Source organism: Pristiophorus japonicus, chromosome 5, assembly GCF_044704955.1.
Source record: "Pristiophorus japonicus isolate sPriJap1 chromosome 5, sPriJap1.hap1, whole genome shotgun sequence".
NCBI lineage: Eukaryota > Metazoa > Chordata > Chondrichthyes > Pristiophoridae > Pristiophorus > Pristiophorus japonicus.
Window position 1 is genome coordinate 65,067,941 of NC_091981.1, and position 14,185 is coordinate 65,082,125.

The following is a 14,185-nucleotide window of genomic DNA, read 5'->3' on the forward strand; positions in this document are numbered from 1 at the left end:
CTTGGGGGGGGGGGGGGGGAGCAGCGAGAGAGAGAGGACTGGGGGGGGGATCGAGAGAGAGAGACTGGAGAGGCTTGGGGGTAGAGATCGAGAAAGAGAGACTGGAGAGGCTTGGGGTAGAGATCGAGAGAGAGAGACTGGAGAGGCTTGGGGGTAGAGATCGAGAGAGAGAGAGACTGGAGAGGCTTGGGGGGGGGGGGCAAAGAGAGAGAGACTGGGGGGGTGGGGGAAGAGATTCGGGGTGAAGAGGGAAGCGGGAGAGAGACTGGGGGAAGCAGAGAGAAAGAGATTGGGGGGGAGCAGAATGAGAGAGACTGGCAGGGGGTGCGGTGCTGTGGAGAAGAGAGAGAGAGAGAGACACTGGGGTCGGGGGGGGGGGAGGAAGAGAGAGCATGAGAGAGTGTGTGGGGGAAGAGAGAGCGAGGGAGTGGGGAGAGACTGCACAGAGAGAGAGTGGGTGGGAGGGGGCTGGATTGAGAGTTTGGGGAGGAAGAAAGAGAGTGGGAGCTGGAAGAGAGATTGAGTAGCTCAGGAACTTGGGCGGGGGGGTCGCTGGAGTGGGTTGGGAACCTGGGCGGATGAGTTGGTCAGGAACTTGGACTGGGGGAGAGGGGAAGTATAGGTCGGGAACTTGGGCTGGGGGATGAGTAGGTCAGGAACTGGGGGTCGGGGAGTAGATCAGGAACTGGGGATGGCGTGACAGAGTAGGTGAAAAATTTGGGCAGGTGGGGTGCGGCAGGAACTTGCGGGGGAGGTGGGGATAAGATCTTAATCTGTGAGAGTGGGCTCTGTTCTGACTGGAGTCGGCAGTCAGAATGGCTCGAAATGCACTTTGCAAAGTCACTGATTGCGTTGGCAGGGCAGTTCTAATTATACATTCCAGAGAAACTGTTGGGTGTGTCTCATCCTCCAAAGGGGACCAGTCAGTGATTAAGGAGACCCAATCAGAGCTTTAGGTGTTACAATTCTGAATGTGTTAATTTGTAATAGAGTTTTTAATGTTACCATGGAAACATTCATAGTATAGAACCATTGGAATTACAATACAGGAGGCCTTTACAACCAATTCTGTCTGCCAATGTTCGGTCTTCAACTGAAACATTCTACTATAATCCCAAATCCTTCTTGTTTCCCTATGCGATTTTATATTCTTCCTGTTCAAGTATTTTTCATATTCCCCTTTTAAATGATAGCTGTTTCTGCCTCTTACTTGTGAAGTATTCTATGTTCTAATAACTCTGAAAAATGTGTTCTTTTTCTAGCGATATTCATGTTTTATGTGCCTTGTTACTCTTAGAAACATAGAAACATAGAAAATAGGTGCAGGAGTAGGCCATTCGGCCCTTCTAGCCTGCACCGCCATTCAATGAGTTCATGGCTGAACATGCAACTTCAGTACCCCATTCCTGCTCTTAAAACCTTTGATAATTTTGAAAGCCTCCAGTAGATTCCTCTCTTCCCCTTTTAATCTCTGCTCCAATGGGAGTGGGGGGGGGGTGGGGGGAAATCCCAGTTTTTCACACCTTTCTTCATTACAGTAGCCTCTGATTCTGGCACCATTCTATTGAATCTCTGCTGTACCCTTTCCATTTCTAATAATCCTTTCTATACTGGTTTTCCCAGAACCACCTGTAGCACTCTGGTCTGGTCATACTCTCTGTCTTGTACAAACTCAACATAAATTCCTTGCATCGACGTGAAATGGTAACTTTGTTTCTCTCCACAGGCGCTGAGTATTTCCAGTATTTTCTGTTTTTATTTCAGTGCTTCAATGTATAAAATTCAGGATCCTGTTTGTTTTTTTTTAATGGCCTTTTCTCACTGCAGTCTTGTGTATCTGTGCCTCTAGATTTCACTATTCCTCTGCTTTTACTTACAATGTATACCCTTTTAATTGCCTAGATATGATCATTCCAACTATTACTTTGATTGCTGCAAGGTTTAAGGCGGTCTCCCAAGCACTCTTGACACTGAGAATATTGGGCCGGAAATTGCGATCGGAGGCTTATTCGGACGAACGCGTCCGACCCAAATAAAATCTACGAAAATACTTGGTAGTCCTGGAGGAACGTAGGATTCCGGTCGGAGGCTTTCATTCGCTGCGCAGCGCACGGGAAAATGTCTTCCATGTACGGACGGACGCATATGTTGGAATCACGTATGGCTGGACCACCAATCACTATCTAGTATTCTCATTGATAATAATGGGAACTCCGATTTTACGAGCCCCCATTACTATCAATGAGAACCCCCCCCCCCCACCCCGAAAACAAGAAACAGCATAATAAATTTTTTAAAACACCTTGCATATTTAAAATGAATTGAAATTAAATGTTTTAGAAAAAAAAATTTTTTTGAAATGTTTTTAAATGTGTTTTAATAGGGTTAAAAATTAGCTTATCTTAATGGACAGGGTTTTTAATATAAAAATGAGTGATTAAATTTTATTTTTCTATGTTTTAAAACTCTTGCGCTGATGAAGGACATTTGCTGGACAAGAGTTGGGCAAATAGCCCAATCTCTGCTGCACGGATGTCCTTCCTGTGGTGATGCGTAGCATCTTTCTAAAAAAATCTTGACAGATCGGAAAAGCTGTTTATTGGTGCATGCACATTGCGCCTCGAGAACCGGCTTTTGTTAGGCCTCTCCGTGTTCTTACGCACCCAGAGAGGCCGCAATTTTCGGCCCAATATATCAGTGATAAAGCTACTGAAACACTATAAATAACTTCATTTCTGTAACAGTAACTGTTAACTGTCCCATAATTAAAAATGTAAACACTTTATCTCGACTCACCCTGCTGATTTTTTTCTTCCTCTTCTATTCTGCCCCATGGTCTTTAGCCAATATTTTCTATTCTGTTTTCTATTTTCGATATTTACTCTAGTTTCTTTCCTTTCAAACTTTTTTTGCTATTTTAACTTTGAACTTCCAGGTTTCTGCATTGTTCCTATCTAATAGTTGCACCTGCACTAAATGCCTTCTCATACTTGGTTTATTTCTCTCTCTCCCTCTATATCTGTGTCTATATAATTTGAGCCCAACTGAATTGGCATGTACGCTCAATTATTTTATGATTGCTGAATATAGTTAAATTGGTACAGTAAATTCTCTCAGCCAACAAACCATGTCCATGCAAGCTGTTTTCTTTAAAAATTAAAAACACGAATTATCCACATCTGTATCTTTTTCCCTCCAAAAATATTATCTTTGCTGTAACTACCCTTAGTGCATCTGCTCCAATTATGAAACCTGCTGCTGGGAATTGCACAAAAGGTGCCCAGTATGTGCTGGGGTGAGTGTTTCTCTTCTTCCCCCCCATACCTCGCACTCTGTGGACCAACACCTGGTCTGTGCTCAGTAGCCTCCTCTGATGGCCCAATTATAATCTGAATACTGCTTGTGAAGGCAAACAGGTGTGACCTTAATATTATCCCTATGACACAGTATATGGAGCTTCAAGGTATTGGGTCACCATATTACCCCCTAAAAAATGAAAACTGAATCGCAATTTCTCAAACTACATATTGAAACCCATGAAAAGTAAATGTTTACATGAAAATTAAATTACTTCCATTCTTTTGGATTTCTTTCCCATTTAGGCATACTGAAAATGAACACCTAAGTATTGTAAAAGTGGAAACTGATCCTTTTATAGTTTAATTTGCATGTCTGTATTTCACATTTTGTCTAATTTTAATCATTTCTAAAGAGAGTATAATCACTAACCTGCTATATCAATAACTCAGATACTTATCAGTGTTCAACTGCAATTAAAGCAGATTGTAATGCATAAAATTTAATGGAAGATTCCGCAAAGGTATTCGGCTGAGATTTTCCAGAAAAGAATTGGCCGCGCGCGGCCTGTGATTTCCTGATTAGTGCTCCTTACAGGCACCATTCTGCAAAGCATGTGCCTGATTGGGGAATCAGCCTGTCAGTTTCCTATTTGATTATTTAAACAGAGATTTCACCTCGATAAACTGGAGAGAGGAAAAAGATTTGCATCCTCCATGATGGAGTGATTTTTCTTTTATTAGCGATGGGATTTCTATTGAGGTCCATCAGCATGCCAACTGCATCTATAAGTAGTCTTGAACAAAGCTGAATATATATACATCTGCATCTGTAAGCTCTGGTCACTCCATATCATTTAAAATATAAACTTGGTCAATTTTATCAAACTTTGAATCGATACCGAAATGTCATCTTAGAACTGAAGCATTCACCAAATTTTGGTATTGATCTAATGGAGTTTGAGGCAATAGCATCAAAAGTGTTAAAGCAATATACTGTATTCTCAATTTGGTTGTGTTCTGAAAGGTTGAAGTCCAAAAAAAATTTCAAAAAGTGAGCAATGTTCCCTCTAATATTTTTTTGTACTGAGCAGGCGATTAACTCCTTTGAACGTTACATTTTCGCTCATGGGCAAATTTTACAACAATTTTTATTACAACTTTTATAACAGCAACCACTTAAAAGCATATATACAATAACAACAACTTGTATTTATATAGCACATTTAACTTGGTAAAACTTCCTACGGCACTTCACAGTGCGACAAAAAAATTGACACTGAGCCACATAAGGAGAAATTGGGGCAGGTGACCAAAAGCTTGGTCAGAGAGGTAGGTTTTTAAGGAGCATCTTAAAGGAGGAAAGAGATAGAGAGGCGAAGAGGTTTAGGCAGGGAGTTCCAGAGCTTAGAGCCTAGGCAACAAAAGTCACGGTCACCAATGGTTGAGCGAGTATAACCAGGGAAGCTCAATAGGGCAGAATTAGAGGATCGAGATATCTTGGGGGAGGGGGGAGCTGAAGGATATTAGAGAGATAGGGAGGGGCAAGGCTATGGAGGGATTTGAAAACAAGGAACCGGGAGCCAATGTAGGCCAGCAAGCACAGGGGTGATGGGTGAGCGGAACTTGGTGTGTGTTAGGACACGGGCAGCCGAACTTTGGATCGAGTTTAAATAAAGTAGAATGGGAGACCAGCCAGGTAATGCCATATTGCCACCTCACTGTCTCATGATTTGAGACGATCAAACAAGGTTCTCTACAAGTTTAACATAACTTCTCTGCTTTTTAATTCTATTCCTCTAGAAATGAACCCCAGTGCTTTATTTGCACTTTTATGAGTTTTTTAAAAAAAAACTTGCGAGGTTACTTTTATTGATTTGTGAATCTATACCCCTAGATCCCTTTGTGCCTCTACTCCATTAAGACTCTTATTTTTCAAGCAGTAGGTCCTTATTCCTCCTACCCAAAATGCACCACTTCACACTTATTTATATTGAAATTCATTTGTTATTTACATGCCCATTCTGCAATTTTGTTTACGGTAGAATTAATTAAAAGCTTTTAGTTCATCGTTTACAAATTCTATTTTAAAATAAAATTACTTGTCAGAAATGACTGGGATATAAAAGAACAGCATAATAATGCATCAACACTTCAGTAATATCACTCATACACGTTTGTGCATTGACAAACAATCCAAGACCCCAAGGTGAGCTGAAAGAGGCATACCTGTGCAATTGGTATTAATTTTAAAGTTTTCAACGTATTAGCCCATCCCCCATACCAATGTTTTCCTGGACAAGAGAACCAATCAGACTGACTTGGAATTGTTTACTGATATGGTGATGTAATGATAATTTACGAATTTTGTTTCTAATGTTTTTCTATCGAACGTTCTCCACAATATTAATCCCTGCTCTTATCACAGTGTCCAATTGTTTTAGGTACTTCGCAATTAAAAGGTGAAAAACAAAATACATTGTACATTCAATTTTTAATCTCCTATTTCAAAGATTTATACCAAATCGAAATTGTACATTATCGGTTTAATCAAGTATTTTCTATGTCTTTCTCGATAAACACATAGTAGTTTCTTCCAAAGTAGCTTCCTGCAATTTTTATACATTACACAACTCCACTAAAGAGCAAATCTATATTTATATTATTCCTAGGACTTGTTAGGACTATAGAACAGCAGACAAAATGAAATGGTTTGTGTGTTCCCCTTTTTTGGTTCGCTTCCTAAACATCTTAATACTTTTTATTGACTTGTTAAAAATATAATATGCAGCTCCTACAAATTCTCCACTCCTCAACAACATGGTCACATGTTTGTGTAAAGCTACTCACTTCACTTGATTGCACAAAATCAAATATTGAGAATTTTCAATTTTAAAATGTTTAGAGCATTTTGGAGCCTCTTCAAGACTTGAATGAAACTTGTTTAGATGAGGGGATAATTGATATTTACTACTTTCTTCTGAAATCATATTTGAAACTGAGGGGAGAAAAGTACGTTGAACACATTTTTATGAAAAGTTCATTAAAAATCTTTCGATTCTTTCATGTCTTGTTGCAGCTTTGACAGAAGTTGCTCCAAGTTTATCTTTCCCTCTTCAACACTGTTGTTAAACATGCAACAAAAAAATTAAATAGTTCCAAACGGAGCTCAAATAAGAAAGTGGTTAAACTCACCAATCCGAAGAAGGTGAGGTTATCTATCCCCAGCCTTGGCAATGAGTTAGGATCAGTTTGGAGAAGATGTTTCCTCTTTTTCCACTGCTGTTCTCTCCGTTTCTGAGTTACAAACAGGGGTGCAAACTATTTTACCCCCTTCTGAACATAATTTAAATAACCCTGATGAACTCTTTCAAAAAGGGGCAACACCGTGCAAAATTTAACTGGACATTCAACATCACTTTTCCGCCTTTAAACAATTTTCCAAATTTTGAAAAATTTCATCTTGTATTTTTTATTTCACTGGGAACCTCAAATTGTTTCTCCTTCCAGCAGCCATTGTACATGTTCAGCTGCACTCCCACCTCTGTTGTTCCAAAATGCGGCCGCCGCTCAGTCCGTGAATGGACTACGCATGTCTAAGAAAAAAGTTACTGACAGAATCCCGAGACAATGCTCGCCGGGTTCCAGGGCTCTGTATCTTAGCAAATGCTGTTCCAATTCGGATGGGCTCAGAGGTCACAAACTACTCTGTGGGGATTCCCAGGCCGGGCCTAGAAATTGTCCGACACCTGCTTGCATCAACCGTAAGACTTATGTGGCATTGCTGGGCAAATAGCCCAACTCTGCGCCAACGATTGCTTTTTTGGTGCGGATGCGTTGACAGGCCGCAAATGCCAGATTTCGAGCGTGTGCAAATCCGGAACTTGCGGGACATTTCAAAGGGATTACAATGGTACACCGTCACAGACACTGCAATTTTAGGGCCATAGTGTATTGGGCCTGTCCCCAGCTCCAGCTTTCCAGCTCACTGCGCGGCCTTTGAATTTAAGGGTGCGGCACCTTACAGATTGCTGCGCGACCACGCGCCTAACGGAATAGTGCCTACAACCCTCGGATCTCTGCGTTCCTCCAGTTTATATCTTTTACAAATTCCTGATTTTAATCGCTCCACCATTGACCCCAAACAGTGGGAGGGAGATAGAGGAGCAAATATGTAGGCAAGTTGCTGTGAAGTCCAAAAACCATAGGGTAGTAATAGGGGATTTTAACTATCCAAATATTGATTGGGACAAATTTAGTGTGAAGGGTATAGAGGGTGCGGAATTCTTGAAATGTATTCAAGCGAATCTTTTTAGTCAGTATGTAGTAAGCCGAGAGGGGGCGGTCTTGGATTTAGTTTTGGGCAATGAAGCTGGGCAGGTTGAAGGGGTATTAGTGGGAGAGTACTTGGGTGCCAGTGACCATAATTCAGTCACATTCAAGTTGGTTATGGATAAGGACAAGAATAGTTCTGGAATAAAAGTTCCGAATTGGGGAAAAGCTAATTTTGCTAAATTAAGGAGTGATTTGGCCATGGTGGACTGGAAACAGCTGCTTGTGGGTAAATCAGTGTCGGAACAGTGGGAGGCATTTAAGGAGGAGATCTAGAAGGCTCAGGCCAAACATTGCCTTTAAAGAAAAAGGTTGGGAAAAATAATTCTAGAGCTCCCAGATGTCTAGGAACTTACAGGGGAGGATTAAGGAAAAAAAGGGACGCTTATGTCATATATCAATGGCTAAATACTATAGAATCTTTAGAGGAATATAGAAAATTAATGAGGCAAATTAAAACGGTTATTTAGGAATGTAAGAGAGAGCATGATAAATTCTTGGTCAGTAAAATTAAGGAAAACCCTAAGATGTTCTATAAATATATTAAGAGTAAGAGGGTAACTAAAGGGTAGGGCCTATGAGAGACCATGAGGGTAATCTTTGTGTGGAGGCGGAAGATGTTGGTAGGGTTCTTAACGAATACTTTGCATCTGTTTTCACAAAGGAAAGGGGCAAAGCAGATACTGCTATCGAGGAGGAGTGTGATATTCTGGATGAAATAAATATAGTGAGAGGAAGTATTAAGGGGTTTAGTAGCTTTGAAAGTAGATAAGTCTCCAGGCCCGAATGAAATGCATCCCAGGCTGTTGAGTGAAGTAAAAGAGGAAATAGCAGAGGCCATGACCATCATTTTCTAGTCCTCTTTGGATCGCGGCATGATCCTGGAGGATTGGAGGACTGCTAATATAGTACCCTTGTTTAAAAAGGGAGAAAGGGATAGGCCGAGTAATTACAGGCCTGTCAGCCTAACCTCAGTGGTGGGAAAATGATTGGAAAAAGTCCTGAAAGACAGGATCAATCTACATTTGGAAAGGCAAGGATTAATTAGGGACCATCAGCATGGATTTGTTATGGGAAGATCGTGTTTGACTAACTTGATTGAATTTTTTGAGGAGGTAACCAAGAGGGTCGATGAGGGCAGTGCGTACATTGTAGTATATATGGACTTTAGCAAAGCTTTTGATAAGGTCCCACATGGTAGACTGGTCATGAAGGTTAAAGCCCATGGATACAGGGCAAAGTGGCAAGTTAGATCCAAAATTGACTTGGAGGTAGGAAGAAAAGGGTAATGATTGATGGATGTTTGTCTGACTGGAAGGATGTTTCCAGTGGGATTCCATGGGGCTCAGTACTGGGTCCCTTGCTTTTTGTGGTATATATCAACGATTTAGATTTGAATATAGGGAGTATGATTAAGAAGTTTGCAGACGACATTAAAATTGGCTAAGTGGTCGATAATGAAGGGGAAAGTTACGGGCTGCAGGAGGATATCAATCTACTGGTCAGGTGGGCAGAGCAGTGGCAAATGGAATTTAATTCAGAGAAGTGTGAGGTGATGCACTTTGGAAGGGCTAATAAGGAAAGAGTATACACATTAAGCGGTAGGCCACTTAATAGTGTAGATGAACAAAGGGACCTTGGAGTGCTTGTCCACAGATCCCTGAAAGTAGCAGGCCAGGTGGTTAAGAAGGCATACAGAATGCTTGCCTTTATTGGCCAAGGAATAGATTATAAGAGCAGGGAGGTTATGCTTAAATTGTATAATACTTTGGTTAGGCCACAGCTGGAATACTGCATGCAGTTCTGGTCGCCGTATTATAGGAAGGACGTGATTGCACAAGAGAGGGTGCAGAGGAGATTTACTAGGATGCTGCCTGGAATGGAGAATCTTAGTTATGAGGACAGATTGAATAGGCTGGGTTTGTTCTCATTGGAACAGAGGAGGTTGGGAGGAGACCTCATTGATGTGTACAAAATATTGAGGGGCCTGGACATAGTGGATAGTAAGGGCCTATTTCCATTGGTGGAGGGGTCCATTACAAGGGGGCATAGTTTTAAGGTGGTTTTAAGAGGAAATTTGAGGGGGGCTTCTTTACGCAGAGGGTTGTGGGGATCTGGAACTCGCTGCCTGGAAGGGTGGTGGATGCAGAAACCCTCACCACTTTTAAGAGATGGTTGGATGGGCACTTAAAGTGCAGTAACCTGCAGGGTTACAGACCTAGAGCTGGTAATTGAGATTAGACTAGATGACCTTTTGTTGGACCGCGCAGATATAATGGTAAGTAGTGCAGGGAATAGAATACGGCCAGGGTGATGATCTGGACTAGTTTCGATCGCCTGGATGGGTGGAGAGGAATTTTCTCAGCTTATTTCTCCCTAAATTGGCCTGGGTTTTTATTTGGTTTTTGCCTCTCCCAGGAGATCACATGGCTCCGGTTGGGGTGGAGTGTAGAATGCTTCACTATAAGGGGTGTCGCAGTTGTGTGAGGCAGACTGGTTGGGCTGGGTGCTCTCTGCCTTTCCATCATTGTTCATAGGTTTATATGTAACCTTTAGGGCTGCTGACCAAGGGTCGTGCGGCTCTTTGTCAGCCGGTGTGGACATGATGGGCTGAAATGGCCTCCTGCGCTGTAAATTTGTATGTTTCTGCCTACCTTCAGCTAGCCACGCTCTCACTACTATCCAATACAAGAGGCAACCGTTGTTGCCCCATGGCAGTTTGAATTCTTCAGCTGACAGATGTGCTAATTGGGCTGGCATATAGAAAGTGAGGTGCCTCAACATTTCTAAAAATATAAACCTGCCACCAGAATTCTGATTTTCAAAATTAAGCTCCAATTGTCCCCACATTGTATGTTATTAAGGTGCTTTATTAACTTTCACCAGCAACAAGAATAAAACCATAAATCTACCCCAGTGCAATATTGGATTTAGTAAAACGTAGCTTATAAAAATAAGTTAAACTTGTTACTCTTCTTCCCTCAGCTGAAATGCATCCTTGCTTCAACTAATGATTGAAAATCTGCTCTTACAAATTGATTTGCAGTCGGATCATTTTATTTTTAAGAGTGGATTCACATACAGCTCAAAGTTCGCACCAACTCGTTTCTCATCTCCATTCCTAAAACATGTCACTGCCATCTGACAGCAACAAAGTACTTTCTTACTCACCTGTTGCAGGTAAAACTAGGTGACTCACCTCTATAGGTTTAATAAAATGAGCTACATGTGGTTTATCTACCGACCTCTCTCCGATTTTTAAAGCTTCGTCCAGCCCCATAGCGGTGGCTGACTGCATGAGGGGCATGGAGTTTCGGTGACACAGGCCCCCGGAGCCGTGGCGCCAAAGGAAAAGGGGGGACTTGCTGCCTTCATCACCATGGGAACCAGCTGAGATCGGCTTCTCTGAGAGTGGTTAACCTGTGGAATTCTGTACCGCAGAAAGTTGTTGAGGCCAGTTCGTTAGATATATTCAAAAGGGAGTTAGACATGGCCCTTGCGGCCAAAGAGATCAAGGGGTATGGAGAGAAAGCAGGAACGGGGTACTGAAGGAATGATCAGCCATGATCTTATTGAATGGCGGTGCAGGCTCGAAGGGCCGAATGGCCTCCTCCTGCATCTAATTTCTATGGGCCCAAGTTTCCACATGATTTGCGCCTGATTTTTAGGAGCAACTGGTGGAGAACGGACTATCTTAGAAATCGCAATTCTCCACATTTTTTTTTTCTGCAGTTCTAGTCAGGTAGAACAGTTCTACTTTAGAACAGAATTTTTTCTTCAAAAGGGGGCGTGTCCGGCCACTGACGCCTGATTTCAAAGTTTCCACAGTGAAAACGTACTCCAAACTAACTTAGAATGGAGCAAGTGAAGATTTTTGTAGAACTGAAAAAACCTGTTCTACACATTAAAAAATCAGGCGCAGGTTACAAATTAGGCGTCCAGAACAAGGTGGAGGTGGAGAGGGAGAGGGGGGGGAAGGGAAGTCATTAAATTCTACAATAAATCCGTAGTTATACTTATACAAATATTATACAAATAAATCCAACCTGAATAAACATTTATAAGCAAAGAAAAGATTAAATAAACCATGTTCCTACCTGTGTGAAAGTTCTTCAGGCAGGCCTTTAGGAAGCGGTTTGCCGTCGGGACCGAAGGCTGAACGGGCCGGGCCTGAGATTTTGGGCAGGGCCCGTCCCCAGCACCAGAGGTAGGTGGCGTTGGGTCGGGAGGGAGGGAGGGGGAAGGTCGGGGAGGGGGAGGTCAGGTCGGATCCAGTCCGGGGGCGAGAGTAGAGTCTGGTAGGAGCGGCAGACGCAGACTGGTCAAGTCGGGTCCGGTCTGGTCGGGGTGGGGGTGTGGGTGGGGGGGGGGGGGAAGAGAGCGGAAGCAGGAGCGGCAGCGACAGGCGGGTCGAGTCGGGTCAGGTCCGGTCGGGGGGGGGGGGGAAAACGGGAGTCGGCAGGAAGCAGGAGCTGGCCGTGGGAGGAGCCTTATTCACGCAGCCCCAGTTAGGCCATTCGGCCAGGGCTAGGGGCTGCGTGCTTCGGGCCCCTCCCACACAGTTTCGGGCGCCTGGAGCTACTGTACTTGCGTACCCACTGTAGCGCGCATGTGCAGAGCACCCGGCACTGTTTTCGGCGCAGGGTCCTAGCTCCGCCCCCTACAGCTCCTGCTGCGCTGCGCCGAGGGCCAGAGGACCTGCAGGGAGGTGGAGAATACGGAGGTTTTTTTTCGGCGCACTTTGTGGTGTGAAAAACGGGCGCCCAGCTTGGAGGGGCGCCCGTTTTTTATCGTGTGGAAACTTGGGCCCTATGTTTCTATCCAGTAGAGTGAACTGAGCAGTTGTTATTTTTGCACAATTTCACTTCAAATTAACAGATAATTCAAATGATGTAATATTGAGTTAACTTCAGAATTCATAGTGAATGCTTTTTGAATGTTTTATCAAAACCTCTTCAACAACCAATCAGAGAATTGGGTGCAGCTATCTTAGACATTTACTGAGTTGAAACAGCAAATAGCTGTTTTTCAGACAGGCTTCTATTTTGATATCTGCTTATTATGTTGAATAATTTGTAATCTCATAATGTTCCACCTATACCTGCCTCTTGGTATTGAAATGACACTCTCTCTCGTATTAAGTTCTTCTATAATGTATTTTAATTACAGGAGATAATCCTTCAGCAAATTATGTCACACATAACTGCTTTGAAAAAGGACATGATCATATTAGAAAAGAGTGAGTTTTCAGCAATACGAGCAGCGAATGAGGTAAGTGTTTTGTCAGTGTGAAGCTGGAATATTAAGTCAGTGAGATCCAGAACTGGTGTCGCAGCAAATTAAAATGAGGAACTTGATGTGTTGCTGTAAGATTGCAATGCTGTATACATCAAGCTCATGTATTTATAGGGGAGGTGGGGAGAAGAAGGAAAGGGAAAATCTGGATTGTGTATTTAAATTAATTTTAACTTTTATTCAGAAGACAATTATTCGAAAGAAACTTGTAAATGAGCTTAAATTAAGTGAGCAATTCTTACTGTAATTTACTCGTACAGTGGGTGCAAAGGAGGGTGACAGCTTTAATGGAGTGATTATGTGCACGAACATTTGTGCGGTGTGGATTCCGCCCCTTTTTGAGCATGTGCGCTTGATCTGGTCGCACAGGCACAGTACGATGTACGAGGAAGCCGGAAGTGGTTTTGAACAAGGTTGCTGAGCCTGGAGCTCCCGCTCGAGCCTGAGACGCCTCCTGGGGCTTTTGGATTATCGTTCGCAAATCAGAAACTATACTGAATGAGCCGGCAGGACTTTTTGCCTGGAATATCACCGTGATTATCTACACCCAAACATTTTTGTGGCATTCTAAAAGAGAGAGGAAGTCGGAGGTGGAGGGAGACTGGGGGGAGGGGGAGACTGGGGGGAGGGGGAGAAAGAGAGAGGGAGACTGGGGGAAGGGGGAGAAAGAGAGAGGGAGACTGGGGGAAGGGGGAGAAAGAGAGGGGGAGACTGGGGGGAGGGGAGAAAGAGAGGGGGAGACTGGGGGGAGGGGGAGAAAGAGAGAGGGAGACTGGGGAGAGGGGGAGAAAGAGAGAGGGAGACTGGGGGAGGGGGAGAAAGAGACTGGGGGGAGGCGGAGAAAGAGAGACTTGGGAGGGGAGGGAAAGGGAGGGGGAAGAGAGGGGAGGGAGGGGGTAGAGAGAGAGACTTGAGGGAGGGGGTAGAGAGAGAGAGACACTTGGGAGGGAGGGGGAGAGAGAGAGACACACACTTGGGAGGGAGGGGGAGAGAGAGACACACACTTGGGAGGGAGGGGAGAGAGAGAGACACACACTTGGGAGGGAGGGGGAGAGAGAGACACACTTGGGAGGGAGGGAGAGAGAGAGAGAAAAGGCACACTTGGGAGGGAGGGGGGGAGAGAGAGAGAGAGACACTTGGGAGGGAGGGGGAGAGAGAGAGAGACACTTGGGAGGGAGGGGGAGAGAGAGAGACACTTGGGAGGGAGGGGGAGGAAGATACTTGGAGGGAGGGAAGAGAAACGTCGACGGAGGGCCTCTGAG

The 14,185-nt window shown here is 43.7% G+C and overlaps 1 protein-coding gene across 1 annotated transcript in view; it reads left to right on the forward strand.

The window, feature by feature from the left end:
• LOC139264081 (ran-binding protein 9-like) overlaps window positions 1-14,185 on the forward strand; it is a 192,622-nt gene that overhangs the window by 21,301 nt on the left and 157,136 nt on the right. The window contains exon 4 of the mRNA XM_070880174.1: window positions 12,798-12,899. Within this exon, the coding sequence (XP_070736275.1) occupies window positions 12,798-12,899 (102 nt within the window). The remainder of the gene's footprint in view (window positions 1-12,797; window positions 12,900-14,185) is intronic.